At 35.3% G+C, this 26,182-nt stretch overlaps 6 protein-coding genes and 1 pseudogene across 6 annotated transcripts; 3 read left to right on the forward strand and 4 right to left on the reverse strand.

The window, feature by feature from the left end:
• The first annotated feature begins 3,897 nt into the window (after positions 1-3,897).
• LOC133680556 (5-methyltetrahydropteroyltriglutamate--homocysteine methyltransferase-like) lies at positions 3,898-9,681 on the forward strand. Its single transcript, XM_062103568.1, has 12 exons — positions 3,898-4,076; positions 5,118-5,471; positions 5,579-5,666; positions 6,257-6,384; positions 6,479-6,870; positions 6,961-7,124; positions 7,423-7,503; positions 7,603-7,769; positions 7,873-7,978; positions 8,077-8,327; positions 8,417-8,618; positions 9,172-9,681. The coding sequence occupies exons 1-12, from the start codon at positions 3,913-3,915 to the stop codon at positions 9,538-9,540; spliced, it is 2,466 nt and encodes an 821-aa protein (XP_061959552.1). The 5' UTR covers positions 3,898-3,912; the 3' UTR covers positions 9,541-9,681.
• Positions 9,682-10,794: 1,113 nt separating this feature from the next.
• Positions 10,795-14,061, forward strand: LOC133679210 (double-stranded RNA-binding protein 1-like; annotated as a pseudogene).
• Positions 14,062-15,055: 994 nt separating this feature from the next.
• LOC133679867 (inactive protein RESTRICTED TEV MOVEMENT 2-like) lies at positions 15,056-16,284 on the reverse strand. The gene is made up of 2 exons (XM_062102585.1): positions 16,098-16,284; positions 15,056-15,798 (listed from the first exon to the last, which is right to left on the reverse strand). Exons 1-2 carry the CDS (start codon positions 16,210-16,212, stop codon positions 15,176-15,178), a joined length of 738 nt encoding a protein of 245 aa, XP_061958569.1. The 5' UTR covers positions 16,213-16,284; the 3' UTR covers positions 15,056-15,175.
• A 796-nt stretch (positions 16,285-17,080) lies between these two features.
• Positions 17,081-18,347, reverse strand: LOC133679155 (inactive protein RESTRICTED TEV MOVEMENT 2-like). Its single transcript, XM_062101662.1, has 2 exons — positions 18,192-18,347; positions 17,081-17,976 (listed from the first exon to the last, which is right to left on the reverse strand). Exons 1-2 carry the CDS (start codon positions 18,307-18,309, stop codon positions 17,261-17,263), a joined length of 834 nt encoding a protein of 277 aa, XP_061957646.1. The 5' UTR covers positions 18,310-18,347; the 3' UTR covers positions 17,081-17,260.
• A 1,762-nt stretch (positions 18,348-20,109) lies between these two features.
• On the reverse strand, positions 20,110-21,742 carry LOC133679888 (17.6 kDa class I heat shock protein-like). Its single transcript, XM_062102615.1, has 2 exons — positions 21,438-21,742; positions 20,110-20,707 (listed from the first exon to the last, which is right to left on the reverse strand). The coding sequence occupies exons 1-2, from the start codon at positions 21,628-21,630 to the stop codon at positions 20,202-20,204; spliced, it is 699 nt and encodes a 232-aa protein (XP_061958599.1). The 5' UTR covers positions 21,631-21,742; the 3' UTR covers positions 20,110-20,201.
• A 1,038-nt stretch (positions 21,743-22,780) lies between these two features.
• LOC133679872 (uncharacterized) lies at positions 22,781-25,368 on the forward strand. The gene is made up of 3 exons (XM_062102593.1): positions 22,781-23,135; positions 23,211-24,681; positions 24,813-25,368. Exons 1-2 carry the CDS (start codon positions 22,950-22,952, stop codon positions 23,910-23,912), a joined length of 888 nt encoding a protein of 295 aa, XP_061958577.1. The 5' UTR covers positions 22,781-22,949; the 3' UTR covers positions 23,913-24,681; positions 24,813-25,368.
• On the reverse strand, positions 24,434-26,131 carry LOC133679873 (17.6 kDa class I heat shock protein-like). Its single transcript, XM_062102595.1, has 2 exons — positions 25,846-26,131; positions 24,434-25,100 (listed from the first exon to the last, which is right to left on the reverse strand). Exons 1-2 carry the CDS (start codon positions 26,036-26,038, stop codon positions 24,595-24,597), a joined length of 699 nt encoding a protein of 232 aa, XP_061958579.1. The 5' UTR covers positions 26,039-26,131; the 3' UTR covers positions 24,434-24,594.
• Positions 26,132-26,182: the final 51 nt, after the last annotated feature.

Below are 26,182 nucleotides of genomic sequence, written 5' to 3' on the forward strand. Positions count from 1 at the left end.
CTATTAAACTATCTATAATTCCATTACGTACAAAATTTATCTGACAAGAACTACAGTTTCCATAATTTTTTAGCGTGTAATAAAATTAGATAAAATATTATCATGTATAAAATTCACTCTAAACTAGTTTTTTTAAAAAAATTAACAAAAAAAAAATTAACACACTAATAGAAAAAAAAAAGGTCCACATAGTGCAAGTGAACAGTGAAAGAGAATTGCATTGTTCTCTATTTTTTACATGAACAATGCATCATTTTACAATGTTCATGTTGATTGCACTGTTCATTGAACAATGCAATTACGTGAACAGTGCAAAAAACAAGGAATTCTTGCTTCGAAAACACATAGAAAAAAGGTGGGACCCAGTGAACAGTATACTAGCCGCAACCGCATAACCAAACGAGCTCTAATATCAACATAAAATGAGTATTCTTATTTTTCGAACTCGATCACTCTTAAAAGAAAGAGATGCATTCATTGAGTTATTGTTCATTGATTAGTTTTTAGCATAATACATTGAATATATATTTGGAAATATTTAAGCTGAATTTTATACATATAATTCTATCTTGTTCACACTAATGTTACTAGATTGTATTTAAAAATGTAGTTGAAACTATGTTTTTTAAAAATAAATTTTTTATTTAAAATAAATTTTTTTATTTTTTTATGTTATTTTAATAGGTTAATGTCAAAAATAATTTATATATATATATATATACTATTTTGATGTATGTTCAGAAAAATTACTTTCAATCACAATTGTTACCATTATCTTAAACACCTATTTAATATTAAAAGTTAAACTAAATTTTAATCACATTAGATTAAATTAAATCTTAAATTCAATTCGCATTTTTTGTGGTATTTTAGCCAATTTGAGAGTCAATAAAAGGAGGAATTGGAGCCATCTAACTTCGACTTTTTGTACAGAAAATGCTGTGATTGTCAATTATTTTATCTGGGTCACCAGCACAAAAGTCTGTCGGTACAGAATTATTGCAGCAAATTGCAAAGTATCCCCTTACTTTTTTTTTTCTTGGTGATGCAAGCCCATGGATCCGTTTTGATGGGAACAATATTCGACTCTTAGAACTTGAAAATTCTTAAGAGAAATAGAAACGCTGATATTAATTGAGTGATAATTTATCCATTAATTATTAGCTTTGTTTGATAGTATACTTGGATTTTCTTCGAAGATATTAAACCGAGATTTTTTCAATGGTTTTTACCTTAGTATTATTCAAAAATATTAAAAAAACGTACAAAATAATATATATATATATATATATATATAAAGAGTGTGGACCATGGAGGCTTACATGTGAATATTGAATGATGGTCCGTCTCACCAACTCATTTTACTAACATGCTGATAGTCTTGCAATGACTAATTTTCTAATGAAAATTAAGTTCTTTTTTTTTTAATTTAATAACTTTGTCACCCTCTTTCTGTTTTTTTAATTGTCATAATCACAGTTTGATAAACTTCATTCTTCTCTGTTCATATAGTTTGCAGAATTTTAATTTTATCCCTGCTATTTTCTAAAATATTGTACCATACTGACTATAAATTTTTTTAAAAAAACCTGTTTTTTCATTTTTTTCCCTCATTTTATCCTCTCAAAATCATCGATAATTTTATCCCTGCAGTTTTCTAAAATATTGTACCATACTGACTATAAATTTCCCAAAAAAACCCACGTCTTCATTTTTTCCCTCATTTTATCCTCTCAAAATCATCGATAATCCATTGCAAGGTCGCTTAAATATAATAAAATAGACTCTTAGTTACATGATAATGATGTTCCTCCAATCTCCATCTAGAATTTAAACTTGTAATCTCTCACTTAAAATCCCTAGCATGTTTTTAATTGTTTTTTAAAAGTACTTTTTAATTAAAAGTATATTTAAATAATTTTTTTATTTTTAAAATCAACATACCAAAATTATAGAAAAAACTAAAAACATCTATTTAATATTTTTTAATGTCAAACACACTAAAACACATGTAGAAATAAAATGTCAAGCAATTGTAGTTAGATGTCATGAAGAACTCAACGATCAATGATAATTCAAAACTTTTTGATCCATAAAGGGTAAAATTGAAAAATTATAAATCACAGGCCCCGAAGTGGAACCTTGATGAATCTATAGTGGCAAAACACGGCTTACCTCATAGTTGGAGTAATTTTTTTTTTTTAATTCATGTGGGGTGTTCGGGCCAGCTTGCGCGCACCACGATTAATTCCCACGGTTCACTGGACATCTTGCAAGCCCAGGAGCAGGTTAGGCATCGCGGGGGTGACAGACGTGCATATAGAGGGTCGAACCCGGAACAGAGACGGAACAAGTCACATAGTTAACCACAACAACTAGACCCTCAAGTGCATAGTTGGAGTAATTTGCTTTACAGGAAAGTGGCCTCCCAGTATACATCCACTTGGCCACCAACCTCATTGACGTGACATTGGAAATTATTATAAAAATTAAAAAAATTTGGAGCTTTGTTCTATGGTCGTGGTCACATTCATTTTGGTTGAGGATATAAGATTTTAAAGATGACTCGTACCCACCTACCCCTCTAAATAAATAATAAAAAAAAAGAGATTGAAGTAGGTGATGGATTTTTTTTGTTAGGTAATTTTTTCCCTCGAATAAATTAACCTGCTAAAATCTTCACTATGCTTCTTTCTGTGATTTAATTTGTTTTTTAAAAATATTAAATTTATATAAATTTTTGATATATTTTTTTATAATTTTATGGAGCTGATGTTAACAATTATTTTAATTTAAAAACATTTTTTAAAAAATATACACCACGTTATTAAAACCGTACTAAAATTTATGACTTATTCATTAAACTTTATAATGTCATTAATTTTTAGCTCGTACATATTCAATTTATATTGATTAAACTTATCAATAGAGTTGACTATACAAATATCATGCATTTACATCAATTTCATCCCGTGAAACACAGGATGGTGTCAAAAGCAATTCGATTTTATCATGCAATTTACATGTATTCATAACAAATAATTAACGAGGGGATCTCTAAATATAGGATTTAAAACATGTTTAAATCATGGATATTCAGGTCTCCTCATTGAAAAAAGAAAAAAAACATCATGCTTTTTATTTTTAGCATTTTTCCTCTTCTAATTTTTATTTTCTATATAAAATTGAAAAACATGTTCATTATACTAGGAACAGAGATGATTTTTTTTATTATAAAAAGGGTAAAGATCAAAACAATTTTTTTCCATAGAAAATTAAAATTAATAATATTCATCCTAACGTGCTGCATTCATGGTAATTTAATTATATAATACCAATTTTTTATTTTACTCAAAATCTAAAATTATTGTAAGAAAACTACACTGTTAACTAAAATTTTTTTTATATTAGATTTGTTTTACCTTGGACATAAACTGAATATAAGGATATAAAAAAAATAATTTTAAATTTTTTCATTACTCAAAAACTACTATATAAAAAATATAGCTCACTTTTTATTTAAAAAACAAAGCAAAACTTGTAAAGAAAAATGATGAAAAATACTGTATTTGAACATGAAGCTCTTTTTTTTTTTTGAGTTTTTTCAAAACATTAAATTATTATTTCATCTTCAAATAGTCCTTTACTTCAATGGTGTTTTACCTTTTCACCATGCATTTTTTACCACTTTTCTTGGCACTGAAAAACATGAAAATATCTAAGAACTGGATAAAATAATAAATGAAAACAGAATAAAAAGGTGGCAGTACTTTTTTTTAATGAAATAAAAAAAATTAGTATCAAATAAATAAATCTTAATAATAATAATAATAATAAAAAAAAACCAGTTTGGGTTTAGATCTGAAGAGAGAGTGGGACAGTAGAACAGCGTGCAGGATTTTAGCGTTATAAATGAACCAAGTCTCTCAGCACATACTCGCGCCGTTCACATCTCTAAGAGTCATCTCGGTTGGCTCTCTCTCGTTCCCATCTTCTTTCACTATCTCCAACTCCAACTCCAACTCCAACTCCAACTCCAACTCCCCTCCTTTTCTTCTTCGCTACTTCTCTGTTAGGTACTATTTCGTGCAAAGCACATAACTTTATTTCTGAAATCCAATTTCTGGCACCTGATTGTTCTCTTGTTTGCTTGTTGAATGAGTGAATTCTTGGTAGATCTGATGGAGAGTATGCAAGTTCTTGTCGTGAGTTTGTTTGTTCATTGATCTGGTATTGTTTGCAAGTGGGGTGGTTTTGTTTTTTGTTTTTGTGATGGAAATGGTGGAGTTTGGACTGGTGAAGTTGAGGTTTTTGGGATCTTGAAATGGTTAAAGACTTGAGCTTTTGGTTTGGTTTTTTGTTTTTTAATGAAGGGTTTGTTTGGCTATAGTGTTTGAATCTGGATTTGGTGTAGGAATTTGATTCAGATCTGGAAATGGGTAATGAAAGGGTGTGGTTGACATATGTTTATGTCATGTTTTTCATTAATCACGGCAATGGTTGTTATCGTTGGGAGTTGTGTTAGTTGATTAGATATAAATATGGTTAGAAGGTTTGTTTGGATATCGGTTTTGAATCAAATTGGATTTGGATCATTACTTTTGATCCAGTTTTCCTTTTCTTGTTCATTGATGGGATAAAGTTTGAAATTTTGTCAACTATATAGATAGATCCACTTTTGTTTATAGGATTTTGGCTAGATCCCAAAAGGTGGAGGTTGAACTTTTGATCGAGTTGTATGGAAATTCCCTGTTGACTGTGCTCTTTTGTTGTTTTATTCTAATGAAACATTCTGTGTTTAATCATTGGTCCAGTTGCTCTTCTCTTTTCCGTGTCAATAGGAGTTAGTTTGGGTTTAATGAAATTAACCCATTCTTTTGTTCCCTTATTGTTATATCTGGCAATAGTATTATCAGATTTGATGCATTGTCTTTCATTTTTTAATGTATTTGTTGATGCCATAGTCCTTTTCTGCGTTTTGTTTTAGGATTGGCAGTTTATAACACTTCATTTATTATTTTGTGAAGCAATTTTATGGTTGTTTTATATGCATGTTGGCTGTTGTTTAAGACATGCATTGGGATCTAAGCTTTTTTTAATGGCTGATGTTGAAACAGAGCAATGGCATCCCACGTTGTTGGTTATCCTCGCATGGGTCCCAAGAGGGAGCTCAAGTTCGCTTTGGAATCTTTCTGGGATGGAAAGAGCAGTGCTGAAGATTTACAGAACGTGGCAGCTGAACTCAGGTCATCCATCTGGAAGCAGATGTCTGATGCTGGAATCAAGTTTATTCCTAGCAACACCTTTTCATGCTATGATCAAGTGTTGGATACTACAGCAATGCTTGGTGCTGTTCCTCCTAGATACGGATGGAATGGTGGTGAGATTGGGTTTGATGTCTATTTTTCCATGGCCAGAGGTAATGCCTCTGTCCCCGCCATGGAAATGACCAAGTGGTTTGATACCAACTAGTAAGTGTTGAAATTTTTTCAGTCAATGTGATATTCTTCTTAGTTCGTTTGAAGTCTAACAATGATGCAACTAACGCTACATGAATGACATTGAAATATTGGTGCAGCCATTACATTGTCCCTGAATTGGGACCAGAAGTTAACTTTTCCTACGCATCCCACAAGGCTGTCATCGAGTACAAGGAGGCCAAGGCTGTAAGTTATCCTCTCTATGTTATTTATGATTTCTCTCTCTTTTTTTTTCTGTTGATATTTGAATGGTTTTCTTTGTACATGATAAATAATCACGGGGACCCCTGAATCTTCCACGGATATTCAGCTTGAATATGATATTATGGAAAGAGAATGAGGATTTCTTATTCGGAATAAAAACCAAAATGAAAGTTCATGAAACATGCATGTCAATATAAATAAATAGAAGTATCATGGTTACAGAACAACAACCTTCTTGTCTTGATATCCACACTTTTACCTTGGTGCCTGTGTTAATTTTAAACTTTCGCATAGAAAGTAATTGCTTAGTCCCACCTGACAGCCTCAATCATATCGTTGACACATTGTGTTAGGATAGTGTCTTCATGAGCATGTGTTGCATAATTGAGGGAAAATAGATTGCTGGTGGTATATTTTAAATGTCCAATGTAAATTGAGCATCTTGTGCTGATTGCTGTTGTTCGGTGTGCTGCTGGAACTATTCTTGGCGTTTGAATTCAAACATTATCCTACTTTATTGTCTCTAAAGGATTTTCCTGGTTAACTAACAATCTTTTGTCTCTGTGATGCAGCTTGGAGTTGATACTGTGCCAGTCCTCGTAGGTCCTGTTTCATACTTGTTGCTATCAAAACCAGCAAAGGGTGTGGAGAAATCCTTTTCACTTCTCTCCCTAATTGACAAGATTCTTCCCGTCTATCAGTGAGTGCCCAACTTTTTTCCCTTTGGGTGGATAATAGGTTATGCTATTTGTTTCCATCTCGAGAATCTATGCTGATGATTAGTTTCTTTCCAGGGAAGTTGTGGCCGAACTAAAAGCAGCTGGAGCAACCTGGATTCAGTTTGATGAGCCTAAGCTTGTGATGGATCTTGGAGCTCATGAATTGCAAGCATTTACTCATGCTTACTCGGCACTTGAGGCATCCCTATCTGGTTTGAATGTTCTGATTGAGACATACTTTGCTGATGTTCCCGTTGAGGCATACAAAACACTAATTTCTTTGAAGTGTGTTACTGGGTTTGGGTTTGACCTGGTTCGAGGAACAAAGACCCTAGATTTGATTAAGGGTGGATTCCCTTCTGGAAAATACCTCTTTGCTGGAGTGGTTGATGGAAGGAATATTTGGGCTAACGATCTTGCTTCTTCCCTCAGTGTACTACATGCTCTTGAGGGCATTGTGGGCAAAGGTATTAATGCTTTCGTACTGTGTTTTATCATTGCCATTTTGTTGTTCTTGACATGAAGTTGAAAAATGAATCTATCTTATGCTTCTACAGACAAGCTTGTAGTATCTACTTCCTGCTCTCTTCTCCACACCGCTGTTGATCTAGTTAACGAGCCTAAGTTGGACAAAGAGATCAAGTCATGGCTTGCGTTTGCAGCACAGAAAGTTGTTGAAGTAAATGCCTTGGCCAAGGCACTCTCTGGACAGAAGGATGGGGTACCTCATTACTCAGTTTTCTCATCTTACACAACGCCTTATTTAAAACTTAAACACTGTCTGCATTTTTTATGTTTATCTATTGTGCTAATCAGGTTCCTTTTAGACATTTTTAAACCCAATCTTCGTCTAATGCATTCTGTTTCAAATGAATTGATTTATGGCTGGATGCATTCATACGTATTGAGTTGTTTGTGGTCAATTTTAGAAAACCAAGAAACCTTACTCTTAAAAGGTTCCTTAATAGAACTAGTAAAAGCTATACTAATTTCCTTTTCTCCTACTTCTGTACATCCAGGCATTCTTTTCTGCAAATGCAGCAGCTCAGGCTTCTAGAAAATCCTCACCACGGGTCACCAACGAGGCTGTTCAACAGGCTGTAAGTGGTTTCTAGTTCAACCTTAATGCTGCTGTATGGCTTATGTTGGATAGCTTGCTCTTACGTTGCAGTGTTGATCCTTCTTGGCTTCTTGCTTAGGCTGCTGCTTTGAAGGGTTCAGACCACCGCCGTGCAACCAACGTTAGTGATAGGCTGGATGCTCAGCAGAAGAAGTTGAACCTTCCCATTCTTCCAACCACCACCATTGGATCATTTCCTCAGACCTTGGAACTTAGAAGAGTGCGCCGTGAATACAAGGCTAAGAAGTGAGAACTACTGTTGTGAAATTGCTCCTATGATTTAATTTATTAGTGCTTGTGTTTCAGCTTAGCTGGTGTTGATTTCTTTTTTCTTTTTGATAAAAATTAGGGTCTCAGAGGAAGATTATGTTGAGGCCATCAAGAAGGAAATTAACAAAGTCGTCAAACTCCAGGAAGAGCTTGATATTGATGTTTTGGTGCATGGTGAACCAGAAGTGAGCTCCCCCCAAAATAAAATAGCTTAGTTTTGAATTGTGATGCATTTTCTTCCCTTTGAAATTTTACTGATTGGTAATATTTCCTCGCAATGCAGAGGAATGACATGGTTGAGTACTTTGGAGAGCAATTGTCTGGTTTTGCCTTCACTGCTAATGGCTGGGTCCAATCTTACGGTTCTCGCTGCGTCAAGCCTCCTATCATCTATGGTGATGTGAGCCGCCCCAAGGCCATGACTGTGTTCTGGTCTTCATTGGCTCAAAGTATGACTAAGCGACCCATGAAGGGAATGCTTACTGGTCCTGTTACCATTTTGAACTGGTCCTTTGTCAGAAATGACCAGCCCAGGTAGGAATAAAAATATAACTAATTAACCATGCTTGGTTTGCAGGCTGTTAATTTAATATATTGACAATACCTATCTATGTTTGTACTAGATTTGAGACCTGTTATCAAATTGCTTTGGCCATCAAGGATGAGGTTGAAGATCTTGAGAAAGCTGGAATTACGGTCATCCAGATTGATGAAGCTGCTTTGAGAGAGGGCTTGCCCCTAAGGAAGTCCGAGCATGCTTTTTATTTGAACTGGGCTGTTCACTCTTTCAGGATCACTAATTGTGGTGTTGAAGACTCTACCCAGGTTCTTGTCTCCTCCTCTCTCTCTCTCTCTGCGTGTTTTTTATTTTTATTTTTATTTTTGAAAGATACATAGTGGATGTTGGGCTAAATGGTGGGAGGTGAATCCACCCCCCTCCCATTCCATGATCTTTAACTTTAAAATTCAAGTCGGAAGTACCAGGTGAGCAATCCATCTGGAGTTTGTTGGCACAACTTCAAATGAAATGTCAAAAGTATCCAATAAATTTTATGGAAATTGAATGGAGAGTAGGTACATTTATAAAGGATAGTGACAATTCACCTTAAAAAAATGTAGTGCCAACGTCACCCACCCACCCCTAAAATCCCAAGATCATGATTTATACTTAAATGTTCGGTGGGCAATATACTACTGAAACTTGCAAATTCAGGAAAATTCTCCTACGGAGATTTTGGTGCATACAGTTGTATAGCATCCTGGATTTTGGGGAGAGGGGTGGGTGGAAGGTGTGCTTTTGTATGGCTTTACTGGCATCTCTTTGCTGGATTAATAATGCTAGCACTTGTTGATGATGCTACAACAATGTCTTGGACAGATCCACACCCACATGTGCTACTCTAACTTCAATGACATCATTCACTCAATCATTGACATGGATGCTGATGTGATCACCATCGAGAACTCCAGATCAGACGAGAAGCTTCTCTCAGTCTTCCGCGAGGGTGTGAAATATGGAGCAGGCATTGGCCCTGGTGTTTATGATATTCACTCTCCTAGGATCCCCTCAGAAGAAGAAATTGCCGACCGTGTTGAGAAGATGCTTGCTGTCCTTGAATGCAACATTCTCTGGGTCAACCCTGATTGTGGTCTAAAGACCCGCAAGTATGCTGAAGTCAAACCTGCCCTCAGCAACATGGTTGCAGCTGCCAAGCGTCTCCGTACCAAGTTTGCAAGTTCCCAGTGAGTTCAGGAAGTGTCCACGAATTCAGACTGAAAGTGACGAAGAATTCAGACTGAAAGTCCAGTGAGTTCAGGACGTGTCGACGAATTCAGACAGAAAGGATTTTATGAACTAAAGCTTGAATAAAAAGCTGTGTTTTTCTGAGATGAGTATTTTCCTTGTTTTTTTTTCTTTTAATTTAGGAATTAGTTCCTATGTAACTGGATATGCACTATAAGGTTATAAAATTTCCTAGAAACCATGGTTATAAAATTCAAACTGGAATGTTCCATTTTAAAAAAACTCTTGTTTTGGTAAAAAAAATTGGGTTGGCCATCTGACTTGTGAGCTGGCTAACCTGTGACTTCAGCTTTGAGTTGAGTTAGATTTTTCGTCGGCTCTCAGAGCTGAATATAAGTTTATTTATATATTCTCTTCAATGATAAAAAACCATCTTCGTTCTCTGCTAAAAGAACCGTTAGAGTAACGGCTAGATATGCTGGAAGATGAAGATCATCGTTCTCTACTCTTGTCTTTGGTGCTGTTGGGTTATTGTTTTTTCATTTATGTATTCTTTAGGTTAATTTCTTTTTGATCCCTGCTGATTGTCTCACTTTCTAGAACCCTAAATCGTTTCTCATGCCATTTTTCCTCTCTCAAAAAGGTAAATGTAATCTCTCTTATAGGTGAACTTGATTATAATTATTCAAAATAAGTGTAAAAGGTCTTCTGCATGAGGCAGAGAGTCGGAGACAAAACACATGCAATTCACACCCCCCTTAGCCCTTGCTTGCTTGCTTCTGCATTTTCCATTTCTATGCTGCTTTGTGATCAAATGTAAAAATTCTAAACCTGGCCAAAGATCCGGGGTTAGGTGTACAAAAAAAGTCAACTTGAACTAACTTAGTTGACTTGGTAAAAACCTGATTTGATTTTTTATTTTTTTCTAAATGATATCGTTGTCTTTTTTTATATATATAAATATTCTTTAGTCGGTATTTTCAACAAAAATATAACTTAATCCTTCATGATTGAAAACCTATAACTTAGAGAAAAGCAATGTGGATCAAAGAATCGACATATATATATATATATATATATATATATATATATATATATATATATATATATATATATATATATTTAAACATAAAGGACTAAGTTATAACTGCATTTAAATCCAGGGACTAAAAGATAATTCACTCAAAATATAACAGAACCATGGAAAAAGAGCAGGTGCATGCAGGAAGCATCATTAACAACATTATAAGCGTTTGATTTCATGCTACAAAAACCACGACATTAACATGAAATCGTTAACAAATACTGGCAACAACTCTTCTTCTTCCTCTAGATAATTGAGTTTTGAATCAGAGATTAGAGAGAAATGTACAAGACTAAGCTACAGGAGGTGTGCCATAAGAGGCAATGGGGCTTGCCAAAATACTCAGCTATGAAAGATGGACCTGATCACACCCCTTGTTTCAAGGCTTCTGTTTATGTTAATGGCATCTCCTTTCATTCTTCTGCTTCTTGCAAATCTTCCAAGGATGCCCATAATGATGCTGCCAAGATGGCCTTCCTTCACTTCACTTCTCCCCCACCTCCAAGTAATGCACTTAACACTCATTCACTCACACATAATTGTAGAATTTAATATTGTTCTCTGAACTGATGAATTCTTGGAAATCAATCAATCTCACGGCATTCTCTTCTCTGCTCGAAAGGAAGTTTTTGGATTTGCATTTCAGGCTTTCGATACCTTTTTGTACTTGTTGTTTCTGTCCTTGTTCTGTTTGTTTCGAGAGAAAAATTTCATTACGTGAGATTTATGAGTTTCTTACAGAATAGTTTCAAGAAAAAACTTTTGAGAAGGAACACAGAAGGAAGGGAATCAAATTCAGTGTCTAATTTTTCCTCTCTACCCAGTTCCTTAGAGCTGTAAGCCTGCAGCAAATTTTTGCTATGGTTAATTTCTTGGATTATACAGTATCTTGTTAGTTGACGAAGGTTTACTTTTGTGGAAACTACATACCGTGGATTATCTTCATTCATAAATGTGATCTTTGCTTCAAAAGTTCTTTAGTCTTTACATATTGGCAATAGTAATGGATGATTGATTCATAGTTCAAGAAATATACAGTGCAAAAATATTCAATTGTTCCACTAATTTGGCTGATTTTAACCATGTTATTAAACTTACTATTTACGATGCATATTGCAGCAAAATTTAGTCTGTCATATCTCTGACTCCTTTACTATCAGGTTCCTTCATGATTCCTGGAACCTTGGCCGACGGACCGGAAACTAATGAAACATCTCAGGAACTTGATAGTCATTCAAGTGTTTCTGATCCTAAAAATTGTAAGAAATTCAGAATGAACTTGAATGAATTTGATAGATCTCTTTATTTGAATTATATCATGTTCTTGATCTTACTGAATGAGGCTCTAAATTGTTGATTGTATCAGAACTAGAACCAGCTTGAAAAATAGCCTATGCTTTTAGTGCAATTATCTTTCTCCTCTTGTAATTTTTATCTTAGAAAATCTATGAATTAGCTATGGACTCTAAGGCTGCTAAGATTTTGTCAGGGACCACTGAATAAATCTAGATACAAATGCATCACGGTAGATTCTAATTTCCAGTGAAATTACGCTTGAAGCTATTCTCTCTAAGCACATGTTACTTCTTACAGATGCTTTAATCTCAAGTGCTGAGCCAAATGCTGGGGGGCAAAATGTTAAAGAAACAAATCAAGGATCAGATGTTCAATCCCTTAGTTTGGGTGTCAAAGCTGGTGGGCAGTGAGATATTTATGATTTCATCTTCTTTTTCCTTGCCTAATCTATGGAATTTATGAGTTATTCTGAAGCTTACATTTTGTTGTCAAAACTACCATAAAGTACCAACACAAAACCACCTTCTTAACATCCGACTCTTGCTTTCAGATACGCCTTTGAAGTACAAGAGCCACCTGCAAAACTATGCTCGATGGAAAAACTGTGATTTGCCAATGTACTCCAACACACGTGAGGGTCCCTCTCATGCTCCATGCTTCAAGGCTACTGTCACAGTTGACGGGCATACCATTGAGAGCCCAGAATTCTTCAATACTTTGAAGGCAGCTGAACATGCTGCTGCAAAGGCTGCCTTAATGTCGCTGTCAACAAATGGATTTCTTGAGGCTAGTTTATTTTACTGATCACACAATTATACCTGCTGTATCTAGTTTTTTGGGTAGTATGAGTGTAGATAATGTCAACTCATGAGTTACATTTGTTCATTCTTCGTGCTGTCCAGGATGACTCTGGCTTTTACAAGAATGCCTTGCAGGAGTTAGCTCAGAGAGAAGATCTATCCATGCCGGTTTATAAAATTATAAAATCTGGTGCACTTCACATGCCAACATTCTTTTCCTATGTGGAGATAGAAGGAGAGAAATTTTATGGCAAAGCGGGAAAATCCAAGAAAGAGGCAGAGTTGAAATCTGCAAGAGCTGCTTATACTGTTCTGATGGAGCGTAAGTCAATTCATTCTTTTTATGAGGCTGCCTCTACCATTATTTTGGGCACCAAAAACTTTGGTCTTCTGGTTAATTTCACCAGCATTTATGAACATATGGCTGGAAGATAAATTTCCATTCAAGAACCTGAGGTTCATTACAGCCACCTCTTCCCTAGAACAGGCATACTGGAAAATCCATGGAGGTCCATCTGATCACTAGTTGTTTTCTTTCTTATTAGGTGCATTGAACAGGAATGCAGAGTCAGATCCCCCAAATTCTTCACCAGATGAAACTCTCAACTCTATTCCTGGCTTAGACATGACCACAGCTGTAAATCTGCAACAGAACCTCAAACAAAATGGTCAATTATCATCTCCAGTCATTGTTGATGAAGAACATTCTGCAGAAACTAAAGACAGCATATCACTCAAATCTGGTTTGTGTTAATGTGATTTATATTTTTAGTTTATCCTTACAAGTTCCTAGCCTGGAACTACACTGCCGGACTTATATATCTGGGATCATGCTTATCACAGATGCAGTTCAAGAGGTAAACTTCGCTGATCCTAAATCAGGCAATGCCGAAGTTGGGCCTGCGGATTCCATACTGTCACCATCACCTGAAAAACCTGCTATTGTTGAAGTGATTGAAAATCAGGAATCATCCTCTTGTTCTGAATATGTTCCTACCTCATCACCAGAAGGCTCATCTTCCTCTACTTGGACACATAACAGCAGTTCCGCTCCCACAATTTCTGACTCAAATGTGAGGAAGGCTACAAGACCACGAAGCTACTTGCTTTGCAACAGGGTCAGGGTGTATCCATGCTATCCAGACATTGCTTTACCAAATGGCATCACTGTGATGCCAATTAGCGACAACCAATGGGTGGCTGTGAGCTTGGAGTTCCCAATGGAACAAGGTTATTGATTCAGTGCAATTGATAGATCACTTTCTCCCTAGCATATAATTATCACCTTGTAATGAGCACTGCCCAAGGCCCATAGGTATTAAACTCTAATCAATTTTTCTTTGACGCTGAGAAAAATTGACTTGTAAAAGACCTTTTAATCGTCATAACAAGTGTTTGGAACAAAAAAGCAACAAAAAATCAGAGTTTTCTTAGAAAATGAATATAAGCTATTGCCTTGAAAGCCTAGTTACAAGATCACAAGAACAAGAACAAATGACAAGAATTCTATAACATTTTTTTAAGGAATGAATACCTGTTAGATTCACAAGAAGGGTGTCAAATCCAGCCTCTCGCACCCATTCCATTGTTGGATCAATAACTTCATAGACACGACCATTAACTTTAGCCAATGGCTTAGTACTGTCCATCTTAGGCTTTCTATTGATACGATGAAGGTCCCAAATTTGTTAATCTCTTTCTCCCTGATGCATCGCCTTTTTGCGAGTGTGTTCATAGTTTAATCAACTTGATTCCAATCCCATCCGCACCTGGCTGGTTCCAGGCACAGGTCTGATCCCTTTTGTTTTGTTTTTTCTATCTTTTTCATTTTTTTTTAAATAAAGTTTCTGTAAAATATTTGCTACCTATATAATTATATTATATTTTTTTTCTTTATATTTCATGAAATGAATACCAAATAAAATTAATTAATGAAAGTAAATTGTAATTTATATATATATATATATATATAATGTTTTTCAACATTTACATAAAAAAAATTTTAAGATAGATTTTTTTCATCGAATGAATAATTTATTTTTTGCTTATATTAAAAGGAAAAATATATTATTATTGAAAAATTGTATTGAATAAGTAAAATATACGTGATATAGTAAAATGAAAACACAATGCTTTGCCTTTTAATTTTCATCAGAAGTGATTGGAACTCAAAAGCAACAGAAGATCAGAGTAACAGACCATCCAATTCTACCCTTTTTTTTTCACAAAAAAGGGTTATTTTTCTATTTATATAATATTCTTAGATGCTAAAAAAATCTGAGAAATTAAGCTGGAGAAGATTGCAATTTCAGCTTCACTTCCCTGAAGTACAATTGCATAATCTTCAAATTTTGACCTTTTATTCAACTTGTTTACCTTTCAAACATGTTTTGACACCCTGCAGAATTTATTCATAAGCACACTTGAAAAATCAAGAGGTAGTGTGTTCTTCGATCCTCTAGCTCTCATATTCTCCGTGAGACCTCATAGCTTTTTGAACATAAAGCCCAAGAACAAGAAAAAGAACAAGAACAAACAAACCAGCTGACACAACCACTGTTGTTGATATTCTCAGCTTCTTTTTATTTGCTACCAAGCCACCACCGCCATCAGTTTCATGCTTTTCACTTGTGCCCGTGGCCTTTCCCTCTTCAGGCAAGATATAATCACTCTTCTGATCCTTCAAGTTAGCCTCAGTTGAAGTAGCATTTGTTTTCTCATCAATATCTCGCCCTGTTTGTCCTTCTACCTCGGTCTTTGGAGGTACTTCTTGAGCAGCCGGATCTTGTCCACTATTTTGGTCTTCTGGTTTTTCATTTGCTGGCTTTTGAGGCTCTACAGATGGGTCTGCATTATTTTCCTGCACTGGTTTGGTTGGACTTGTTATCTTCTTGGGGTGTTTGATATAAAGAACTCCATCCACAAACCTTGCACGGACTTGATTAAGATCATAATCTGATGAAACAGTAAGCTTCTTGTAAAGACGGATCCTTTTATTGTCTCCTTGATGGCTCTCTCCTGTGATCTTGAGTTTTTGTTCACCTATTTTTGCCTGGATCCTTATTTGCTGCTTTGTAAAACCTGTAGGATCAATATAAGCAATCTTATTACACAATCCAAAAACTTAAACGGTTAGGTAAAATAACAAGAATGATTTTATATTTTTTTTGTTACACATCTTTTTAAGTGATATTGTATCAAAAAATCATTTTAATTCACAAGTTTAAGCTATTAAATTATATTTTAAGAATGATTTTATCTAATATTGAGCACGAATAAAGCAAATTACTGACTAAACACCCTTTAAAGCAAACAAATGATTGTAGACAAGAACAAATGACTAGAATTATAGAACATTTCAAGGTATGATGAAATTTCACCTGGCAGATGCACAACTAGGGTGTCGAATCCAGCATCTTTCACCCATTCCATTTTAGGATCAATATCTTCATAGACATGATCCTCAACTTTAGCCAATGGCTTAGTGCTATCCATCTCAGGCTTTCTAATGATATGTACAATCTTTCAAGTGAGCTTGAAAGGTTCCAGATTTCCTGGTTTTATACACAAGGTAAAGAAAGATTTGTAATGTTATTTCTCTTATTATTCATTACGTAAATTGTTTCTTTTCCTTCCGAAGCTTCTTTGATTTTGCCTCCTGCGCGAGGCAAAGCGCGAAATTCTTTGTGTAAGTGCTTTACAGCCTTTTATTCCCTTTGATTTCTTTTGAAGAGAGCTTTAAAGCCCATTTAAAAGGATCAAATCTGTACAAAATACAATTGCTAGATCTCTTTCTTCCTAATGTATTATCTCTTAGTGAGTACGTTCATATAGCTCAAGGAATCAACCCATTCGATTTTCAAATAGAGAACATAAGCACTAATTCATCTCTTCTTGACTCTTTCCTTACTATACTTTAGAATTACGGGTGAAGGAAGTATGCGTTATTGGTCGAAGATAGGTTAAAAAAGGATACCTTCTTGCTTCCCGAAATAACAGGTGAAGAGCGAGGATGGTATTCCAGTTCAGTACTGATCTGTGTATAGTTTAATTGATTTTTCTTTCATGCTGACAACATGACCTGGATATATAATTAAAAGCCCTATAATTGCTTTTAGAAGTTCTCTGGAACTAAAAAATGCTGAAATTCAAGGTTGTATTTTTGATGTTATAATAAGCTATTTTTTTGAAACTTCTCAAAAGATGCATTCTGTGAGTTGTCTGCTACGAACATGATTAATCACATGCTTTTCAGCACCAAATCTCAGGTTGCGTTTGATTAGTGTGTCTCATAACAGGAAAAACAAATACAAAAGGGGTAGAAACGTGTTTGTTTGAAGGAACGGAGACATGCAAATAAATCTTTTTCTAGCACATAAAAGAAGGGTTATTCCTTCTCTTTATTTAATATTATTCTGTACATATTTGCAGAAATTCTTCAATTTTTGAGCCCTTTATTCAACATTGTACATTTTCAAACATGTTTTAAGGTCATTTGCCACTTATTCAAAGGTTTACAGCACAATTCTTAGTCTCGGATCCTCTAGTTCTCAGCTTCTCCATTAGATCTGATAGCATTTTGAACATAAATCCCAAGTACCAGGACTAATAAACCAGCAGCCACAACAAAGTGTGTTGATTTTCTTGGCTTCTTCATCTCTGCTATCAGACCTCCAAAAACCTGCTTAAGATGTGCTAGTTTAGCTTTAGAAATACCACTAACGACAGCAGTTTCTTCTTCCTGTTGCATCTTTGCAGCATTCTGGACAGAGTAGCCGTCATCTTCATGCTTTTCATCACCTGTGCTGGTGTTCTTTTCTGGTTCGGCCAAGCCAAGATCACTCTTCTGATCCTCCGAAGTCTTGGGAGGAACATGAATATTGTTAGCCTCAGTAACAGTAGCATTTTCCAACCCATTGATTTTCCCACTTGTTGGTTCATCAGTTTCAGTCTTTGGAGGGACTTCTTGATCAAATTGCTCTTGTCCACTTTTTTGATCTTGTGGTTTTTCATTGTTGGGCTTTTGAGGCTCTGCAGTTTCCTGCACTGGGTTGGCTGGATTTGTAATCTTCTTGGGGTGTTTGACTTGAAGTATGCCACCCTCAAACTTCGCACTTATTTGATTAACATCATAATACAATGGAATAGGAAGCTCCTTGTGAAAACTGCTCCATTTATTGTCACCATGAGAGCGTTCGCCCATGATCCTGAGTGTTCGAGTTGACGTCACCTGAACCTTCAGTTGCTGTTTCTTAAAACCTGCAGAAGCAACACAAACAACCTCATATCAGCAAACTCTCCTCTTTTTCTTCAAGATGCTGTTATTTCTATGCGGTCCTGCCGAGCATAATTACAGAGAATTGCGAGACTAAACCTGCTTTAAAGAAAACTAACAATTACTAACCAGAGCTGTTAAAAAACAAGGAGAACTAGTGAATAAAATTCTGAAAACATTTAAAGGGATGGAATGTCACCTGGTATATACACAAGTAGGGTGTCGAATCCAGCATCTCGAACCCACTCCAATGTTGGATTGTAATCTTCATAGGCTTGATCGTTAAGTTGACCAGCCATTGCCTCAGTAGTATTCATCTTAGCCTTTCTATTGGTACGTATCTTTCAAGTGAATATGAAATCTCCCAAATCTGTTGGTTTTTTTATACTGTGAAAGAACTTTCGTTTTTTGACATGTTTTCTTTGGTTTCAGTTATTCCTTTTCTCTTTGAAGCTTCAATGGATTCGCCTGCAGAGGGTCTTTCGGCTGTGGAAACTGTAAAGGGCCTGGAGTATATATGCTTTGGATGTGTAGAGAGTTGATCACCTCATGCCTAAGGCAAAGGGGAAGTTCTCAAGTAAGCTTTAGAATTTGAGGCTAAAGACTCTGACATGTCCATCAGATGATGAGAATAATAGTGAACAGAACTTGCGTTATAGTTTATGCTCTTTGTTCCCCAAAACCCTAGTCTACAAGAATAAGGAAAAATAACAAAAATCAATTCGGAAATTCATAGATTGAACTCAATTTCAATTTTTTTAAGGACAGGATCCAGTTGTGATCAAGCAATCGAGCACTTCCTTTTGTCTGGAAATGATCAATTAAGAAATTGAATTAATTAATTATTCAATCATGATATCGGAGCCAATATTTTGGATGCCTCTATTTACTAAACACTCTCATAGCTTACAATGCTGGGTATGCTTGTATGAAGTCTGGCATGTTAAAAAGTTAACTCGGTGACCAAGCTAATCTTATTAAACTCGGAACGGGGTTAATTCTAAGATTTTTTTTTGTTCAAATGATATTATTTTTTTTTTAAAATTATCCAAAATAATGTTGTTTTATTTTTTAAATTTCAAAACGACATGATTTTAGATTTAATCTAGCAAATTTGTAGCTTAAGTCTTAAACCGGGTGTCATATCCATGCCTAAACCAGCTAATTTTCTTTTTTCATGTTAACCCATGTCTTCCTCTTTTCACTTTTTGCAGTGGCCACAACATTATTGGAGACCATAGTTTTGAAAGAAAAAAAAATTCTGAAGGAGCCCCTTTATTCCCAACACCCCAATGGTTAATACAATTTTATAGTTCTTACAGTAGTTTTAAAATCGTTCCAAACACTCTGATATGGTTATCCAAATTAGCATCTAATTTAATATTAATCTAATTCATGATTTACAACATTATCGTGTTTGCTTCTAATGTTCCAAACAACCCGGTGATTGTCCTAAGCATCCTCATCATTGTCCTAGTTCATGATCTGGGAAAGTTTCAGAGAGAGCTTCCTTGTTCCATGAATTGTAATGTTGTACCTTCAGAATTCTTTCAATTCCTGAACTTAGAGAAATGCTGACAGCACTAGCTGCCCCTTTGGTCTTGATTTGAAACAGCGTTAATGGTGTTGCCCTTAGTCTAAACATGCTCCTTATGTATATATATAGTAGAGTGGCATTGAACTTGCATGGATGGTCAAAGTTTCTGACCTGTGAGGCCTTTCGAGGGACTAAACTACAAGTCCATTTGGCTAAAGTAGACAACACCTCACAAAGATTGGGTTAAGACCATCACATTCAGTGATCATGAGATGAGATCCACGTAGAGATCTTGAGTTATCTCCTCGACGAGGATTTAAGGGATTGAACGAGGTGAGCCTGTCATGATCCCATATCAGATGTGTACTAGACTGATCTTAAGCTTATATGGTGTCAAAGTTACAAACCTATCATGTCCCTTTTGTGGGACAAAACCATTAGGCCAATACCTCGCATGGACTGGGCTAAGATACCGTCGATATACTCCTGGCTGTTTGAAATACCCTCAACATTTGTTGAAATATATGCTCCATTGATATTTTTTTGAAGTTTGGTTAACGCATATGTATATATATATGAATGAAAGGAACTTTGCTACAACTGTTGAATTATTTAAAATGCAAACATGGTTGCAGTTGTTGTAGATTCATATACAGATGTGCATCAAACGACTTAATTCTCAGATTTCTTGAAGGACCAGCTGATGGCTTTCCTGGCATACATCCCAAGTACCACAACAGATAAAATAAACAGAACCAGGTTCACCAATTTTCTTGGCTTCGTCATGTCCATGACCAAACCACTAAAATCCTTCCTGTAACCTTCCATATTTAGTTTCTGAGCTCCACTGACGAGTCCTTTTGCTGCTTTATCTTTATCCATCCTTGTAGGTTGCTGTGCCTTTTCCTGTGGTGGCTTCCCATCCAGCGTTGATGATTCCACCGGCGGTTGCTCGTTTTCCTGTAGCTCAGCATCGTCTGGAACAATTAGTTTAGGATGCTTGACATAAAGGATTCCCGTTTCATACCTTGCTGAGATCTCCTTATGGTTATAATTTGATGAAAGAGGAATCTCCTTGAGGAAACAGCTCCATCTATTGTCACTGAGTTGGCGTTCTCCACTTATCCTTAGAACACGCGATGAGCTTACTTGAACTTTTATCTGTTCTTTCTTGAAGTCTGTAGGAAAACCAAAACATGACAAGTAAAATGTTAGATTAGCCTTTCTCTGGAATTCTGTGTTAAGAATTGCACACGGATCGGGATAAAAAAAATCCCACAAGGAAATTCATAAATTCATTGAAAGGCTTATGTATGGGATGAGATATCAAAAATATTTTTTTTTTATTTTCTAATTTTTTTAAAATTTAAAACTTTCATAGGCCGGCTGTAACATTATGTTTAATTTTATTTATTTGATTAGATAAAACAAGATGATGAGATTTAACTGTTTTGATGATTAAAAATGCGTTTGGGTATAAACCGTGTTTCTAAATAATTCAATTTTTTTTTGTTAAAATTTAATATGATTTGTATGTTTTGTATCGTTTTGATGTGCTAATGTTAAAATAATTTTTTAAAAATAAAAAAAATCATTAACATGCATTTCAGCACGAAAAGTTATTTGAAAAACAACCACTATCACACTACTAAACACTCTTTAAAACTTTAGTAATCATTTCAACTTACATAATTGAAATTGAATATGGTTAAATTAGATTTTAAAAATAATTTTATATTATGATCGCAGTAAATACTATTGGCTATGCTCAACATTTCCAGGCTAAAATAACAAAACTCATTTCACAATTTTGTTCTTAATTAATTATTCTTGAAAAAGAAAAGGGAAAAAAAATACTAGAATACACTGGAAAAAAACTAAAAAAAATAAAAATTAAGAAGCCTAGACCTGGCAGGAGGACTCGCAGAGTGTCAACTCCAAGCTCTCGATCCCATTCCATTTTTGGTTCAAACTCTTCGTATACACGTCCTGCAGCAATAACTGCACCAGAACCCCTTGGCTTTGATTCCATTTTTGGTTCGAACTCTTCGTATGCACGTCCTGCAGCATCTGCAACAGCAACCCTTGGCGTTGAATCCATTTTTTAGCCTTTGTTTGTTTTCAGATTTTGTTCTGAAATCTCTGATGATGAGTGGAGAAGAGCTATGGATTCTTGGTTTTTATGCAAGAGAATTTATATAAATAAATTTGATTGCTAGAAGCCTCGTGTGTTCTGTTTATTTGTTGCTTTGGACAGTGCTATTCTTTGTGTAATTGGTATGCCATTGTTTTCGATTTATTCCTTTCAAATTGTTTCCATGGCTTCAAGTATGCTTTGTTTGGCAATATAGAGTTGGTCACTCCATGCGAACGCAAATCGCAAAAGGGAAACTTTTTTCTAGGGTTAATTAGCTAAAAGAAAAGACAGAAGATTGTGCCCAATTAGTTGCAAGGAAAACTTGATTTATATAAAAAAATCATACAATCTCCCAAACACATTCAGAAAAAAGAGATTTTTGATAGGAATAAATTGCTATTAACTAGTATGGTTCATATATATATATATATATAAAACCTTACTATTAATTAAAATGAAAATGAAAACATTTTTAGCTTGTGCTTCATCATCATATTGGACTAGAAAAAAATAAAGATACTGAAAATAAAAATATATTTAATTAAAAAAACAAAAACACAAAATAAATGCATCTTTAAAATAATTTAATTTGAATTTTTATAGCTCTAAAACAGGAAGTCCATACATATCTTTTCTATCATCATTATTTATATTTTTTCTGTTCAAAAATAATAATTAAATGCTATATTTTTTAAATATTGGTTAGTTGATTGCTTACCTATATTTTTTTTTCTAAAATTTAATTATGGTTTTTCCCACTTCATTAAACCAATTTTTACATACTAATATTGATTAAATCCTAAATCTTCTAAGAGATTGAACCCGAGACCTTCAAAATTAATCTTAAATCTTAACCATTGGCGTTTTCACTTAGCTCTTAAAAAAAAAAAACAATTCCTTTTTTTCGCTCAAATTGTAAGATGGGCCGGACAGGTAGTCCATCCCGATGGTCATGGACTTAGACCCAAGCCCACCAATAAAATCTCAATTAATTATGAACCGGATTCTCACTCATCAAAATAATCAAAAACCTAGCCCAGCCCATCTCTTAATTTTTTAGCCTTTTTAAAAGAAAAACCAAAATAGAGGGAAAAATAAATTCAGAGACAGAAAGGGAAACAAATTTCCTTTCGATTTATATCTCGGCGGCCTGCAATTTCAAAAAAAACAAAAAGAAAGAAAAGAAAAGAAAACTGAGCCGCCGCTGCCACTGCCACCGTCACCGCCAGCAGCAGCAGTGGAGAGTCTGAGAGAGAGTGTGGGAGAGATCGAGAGGAATTAAAATGGCAGTCGACACGAATTTCTCTTCATTTTTCGACAAATTAAAACTACTAGAAGAAGATCCACTGATACTCCCTCCCAAAACCTGGGAATCAATCCCTTCCCAAAATGCCCCAACTTCTTCTTCCTATTTGCCCCCCCAACCACCGCCACCACTCCTCCACCACTCTCCCTCTCCTTCCCTCTCCGTAAGTATCAATTTATTTTTCCTGATACTTCTATACAAAAAATTAATAATCTGATTTTTTCTTTTATTTTTTTAGGAGGAAAGTTTGGTGAGGCTAGCATTGAACGCACTGCAGGGTTCAGAATCGGCTCTTATCAGTATCGAAAAGCTCTCTGCTGTGTTCATATCCGACCCGGCCGATCGGACTTACCATACAATTCCCAATCTATGGAACCGGTCTACCAGCACACACGCATTGGGGAAGTTTCTGACCTCCATTGCTCGTTCCGGTTTCGTAATTTTTCTTCTCCGTAAATTTGTAGATTATTTTAACAATTTTAATTTCGAAGCATATTTGGACGCGGCCTTTTCTTATAGTTTAGTTAATCAAGCGTTTAGTGTTGCGGTAGGGAAGGTTTTAGAAGGGTATATGAGTGCGCTTGGTACATTATATGCTTCGATAGATTTGAGGCGCTCCTCGAAGACTCATGGTGTTGATCTTAAGAATTGTAGAGTGTCGTGCTTTACGAGTGTGGTGCATTCTGAAGTTACATTGTTGGAGGTGTTTTTGCATACTAAGGAATTGAGGACTCAGGTTGAAGTGCTTGGGAATGTGTGTAATGTTCAAAGTGTAGCTCTTTGTTTCTTGGAGTCTTCGGTTGAAGAGTTGACTGCGAAAGCAAGCTTGGAGTTTTGTAATTTCTATAGAGGAGGGGATCTTCTTACTTATTTGTATAGGCAACTACAGGTCAGGTTAATTAAAGTTTCAGAGAGAGCTTCCTTGTTCCATGAATTGTAATGTTGTACCTTCAGAATTCTTTCAATTCGTGAACTTAGAGAAATGCTGACAGCACTAGCTGCCCCTTCGGTCTTGATTTGAAACAGCGTTAATGGTGTTGCCCTTAGTCTAAACATGCTCCTTATGTATATATATAGTAGAGTGGCATATTGAACTTGCATGGATGGTCAAAGTTTCTGACCTGTGAGGCCTTTTGATGGACTAAACTACAAGGCCATTTGGCTAAAGCAGACAACACCTCACAAAGATTGGGTTAAGACCATCACATTCAGTGATCATGAGATGAGATCCACGTAGAGATCTTGAGTTATCTCCTCGACGAGGATTTAAGGGATTGAACGAGGTGAGCCTGTCATGATCCCATATCAGATGTGTACTAGACTGATCTTAAGCTTATATGGTGTCAAAGTTACAAACCTATCATGTCCCTTTTGTGGGACAAAACCATTAGGCCAATACCTCGCATGGACCGGGCTAAGATACCGTCGATATACTCCTGGCTGTTTGAAATACCCTCAACATTTGTTGAAATATATGCTCCATTGATATTTTTTTGAAGTTTGGTTAACGCATATGTATATATATATGAATGAAATGAACTTTGCTACAACTGTTGAATTATTTAAAATGCAAACATGGTTGCAGTTGTTGTAGATGCATATACAGATGTGTATCAAATGACTTAATTCTCAGATTTCTTGATGGACCAGCTGATGGCTTTCCTGGCATACATCCCAAGTACCACAACAGATAAAATAAACAGAACCAGGTTCACCAATTTTCTTGGCTTCGTCATGTCCATGACCAAACCACTAAAATCCTTCCTGTAACCTTCCATATTTAGTTTCTGAGCTCCACTGACGAGTCCTTTTGCTGCTTTATCTTTATCCATCCTTGTAGGTTGCTGTGCCTTTTCCTGTGGTGGCTTCCCATCCAGCGTTGATGATTCCACCGGCGGTTGCTCGTTTTCCTGTAGCTCAGCATCATCTGGAACAATTAGTTTAGGATGCTTGACATAAAGGATTCCCTTTTCATACCTTGCTGAGATCTCCTTATGGTTATAATTTGATGAAAGAGGAATCTCCTTGAGGAAACAGCTCCATCTATTGTCACTGAGTTGGCGTTCTCCACTTATCCTGAGAACACGCGATGAGCTTACTTGAACTTTTATCTGTTCTTTCTTGAAGTCTGTAGGAAAACCAAAACATGACAAGTAAAATGTTAGATTAGCCTTTCTCTGGAATTCTGTGTTAAGAATTGCACACGGATGGGAGAAAAAAAATCCCACAAGGAAATTCATAAATTCATTGAAAGGCTTATGTATGGGATGAGATATCAAAAATATTTTTTTATTATTTTCTATTTTTTTTTAAAATTTAAAACTTTCATAGGCTGGCTGTAACATTATGTTTAATTTTATTTATTTGATTAGATAAAACAAGATGATGAGATTTAACTGTTTTGATGATTAAGAATGCGTTTGAGAACGCGGTACAAACCGTATTTCTTAGTAATTCAACTTTTTTGTTAAAATTTAATATGATTTGTATGTTTTGTATCGTTTTGATGTGTTAATGTCAAAATAATTTTTTAAAAATAAAAAAAATCATTAACATGCATTTCAGCACGAAAAGTTATTTGAAAATCAATCACTACTACATTACCAAACACTCTTTAAAACTTTGGTATCATTTTAAATAATCATTTGAACTTCCATAATTGAAATTGAATATGGTTGAATGAGATTTTAAAAATAATTTTATATTATAATTGCAGTAAATACTATTGGCTATGCTCAACATTTCCAGGCTAAAATGACAAAACTCATTTGACAATTTTGTTCTTAATTAATTATTCTTGGTAAAAAAAAGAAAAAAAAAACTAGAATAAACCGGAGAAAAACTAAAAAAAATAAAAATTAAGAAGCCTAGACCTGGCAGGAGGACTCGCAGAGTGTCAACTCCAAGCTCTCGATCCCATTCCATTTTTGGTTCAAACTCTTCGTATGCACGTCCTGCAGCAATAACTGCACCAGAACCCCTTGGCTTTGATTCCATTTTTGGTTCAAACTCTTCGTATGCACGTCCTGCAGCATCTGCAACAGCTACTCTTGGCGTTGAATCCATTTTTTAGCCCTTGTTTGTTTTCAGATTTTGTTCTGAAATCTCTGATGATGAGTGGAGAAGAGCTATGGATTCTTGGTTTTTATGCAAGAGAATTTATATAAATAAATTTGATTGCTAGAAGCCTTGTGTGTTCTGTTTATTTGT

This window comes from Populus nigra, chromosome 19 (genome assembly GCF_951802175.1).
Source record: "Populus nigra chromosome 19, ddPopNigr1.1, whole genome shotgun sequence".
NCBI classification, from domain to species: Eukaryota; Viridiplantae; Streptophyta; class Magnoliopsida; order Malpighiales; family Salicaceae; genus Populus; species Populus nigra.

Bases quoted from the DNA above. Each gene is read 5' to 3' on its own strand.
- LOC133679867 (XM_062102585.1), bottom strand. From the start codon at position 16,212: ATGGATAGCACTAAGCCATTGGCTAAAGTTGAGGATCATGTCTATGAA. The intron at 15,799-16,097 runs GTGAAATTTCAT...TTGATCCTACAG, and splicing joins CCTAGTTGTGCATCTGCCAG to GTTTTACAAAGCAGCAAATA.
- LOC133680556 (XM_062103568.1), top strand. From the start codon at position 3,913: ATGAACCAAGTCTCTCAGCACATACTCGCGCCGTTCACATCTCTAAGA. The intron at 5,667-6,256 runs GTAAGTTATCCT...TCTGTGATGCAG, and splicing joins AGTACAAGGAGGCCAAGGCT to CTTGGAGTTGATACTGTGCC. The intron at 7,979-8,076 runs GTGAGCTCCCCC...CTCGCAATGCAG, and splicing joins TGGTGCATGGTGAACCAGAA to AGGAATGACATGGTTGAGTA.
- LOC133679873 (XM_062102595.1), bottom strand. From the start codon at position 26,038: ATGGATTCAACGCCAAGAGTAGCTGTTGCAGATGCTGCAGGACGTGCA. The intron at 25,101-25,845 runs GTCTAGGCTTCT...GTTTTCCTACAG, and splicing joins TCTGCGAGTCCTCCTGCCAG to ACTTCAAGAAAGAACAGATA.
- LOC133679872 (XM_062102593.1), top strand. From the start codon at position 22,950: ATGGCAGTCGACACGAATTTCTCTTCATTTTTCGACAAATTAAAACTA. The intron at 23,136-23,210 runs GTAAGTATCAAT...TTATTTTTTTAG, and splicing joins CTCCCTCTCCTTCCCTCTCC to GAGGAAAGTTTGGTGAGGCT.
- LOC133679155 (XM_062101662.1), bottom strand. From the start codon at position 18,309: ATGAATACTACTGAGGCAATGGCTGGTCAACTTAACGATCAAGCCTAT. The intron at 17,977-18,191 runs GTGACATTCCAT...TTGCTTCTGCAG, and splicing joins CCTACTTGTGTATATACCAG to GTTTTAAGAAACAGCAACTG.
- LOC133679888 (XM_062102615.1), bottom strand. From the start codon at position 21,630: ATGGATTCAACGCCAAGGGTTGCTGTTGCAGATGCTGCAGGACGTGCA. The intron at 20,708-21,437 runs GTCTAGGCTTCT...GTTTTCCTACAG, and splicing joins TCTGCGAGTCCTCCTGCCAG to ACTTCAAGAAAGAACAGATA.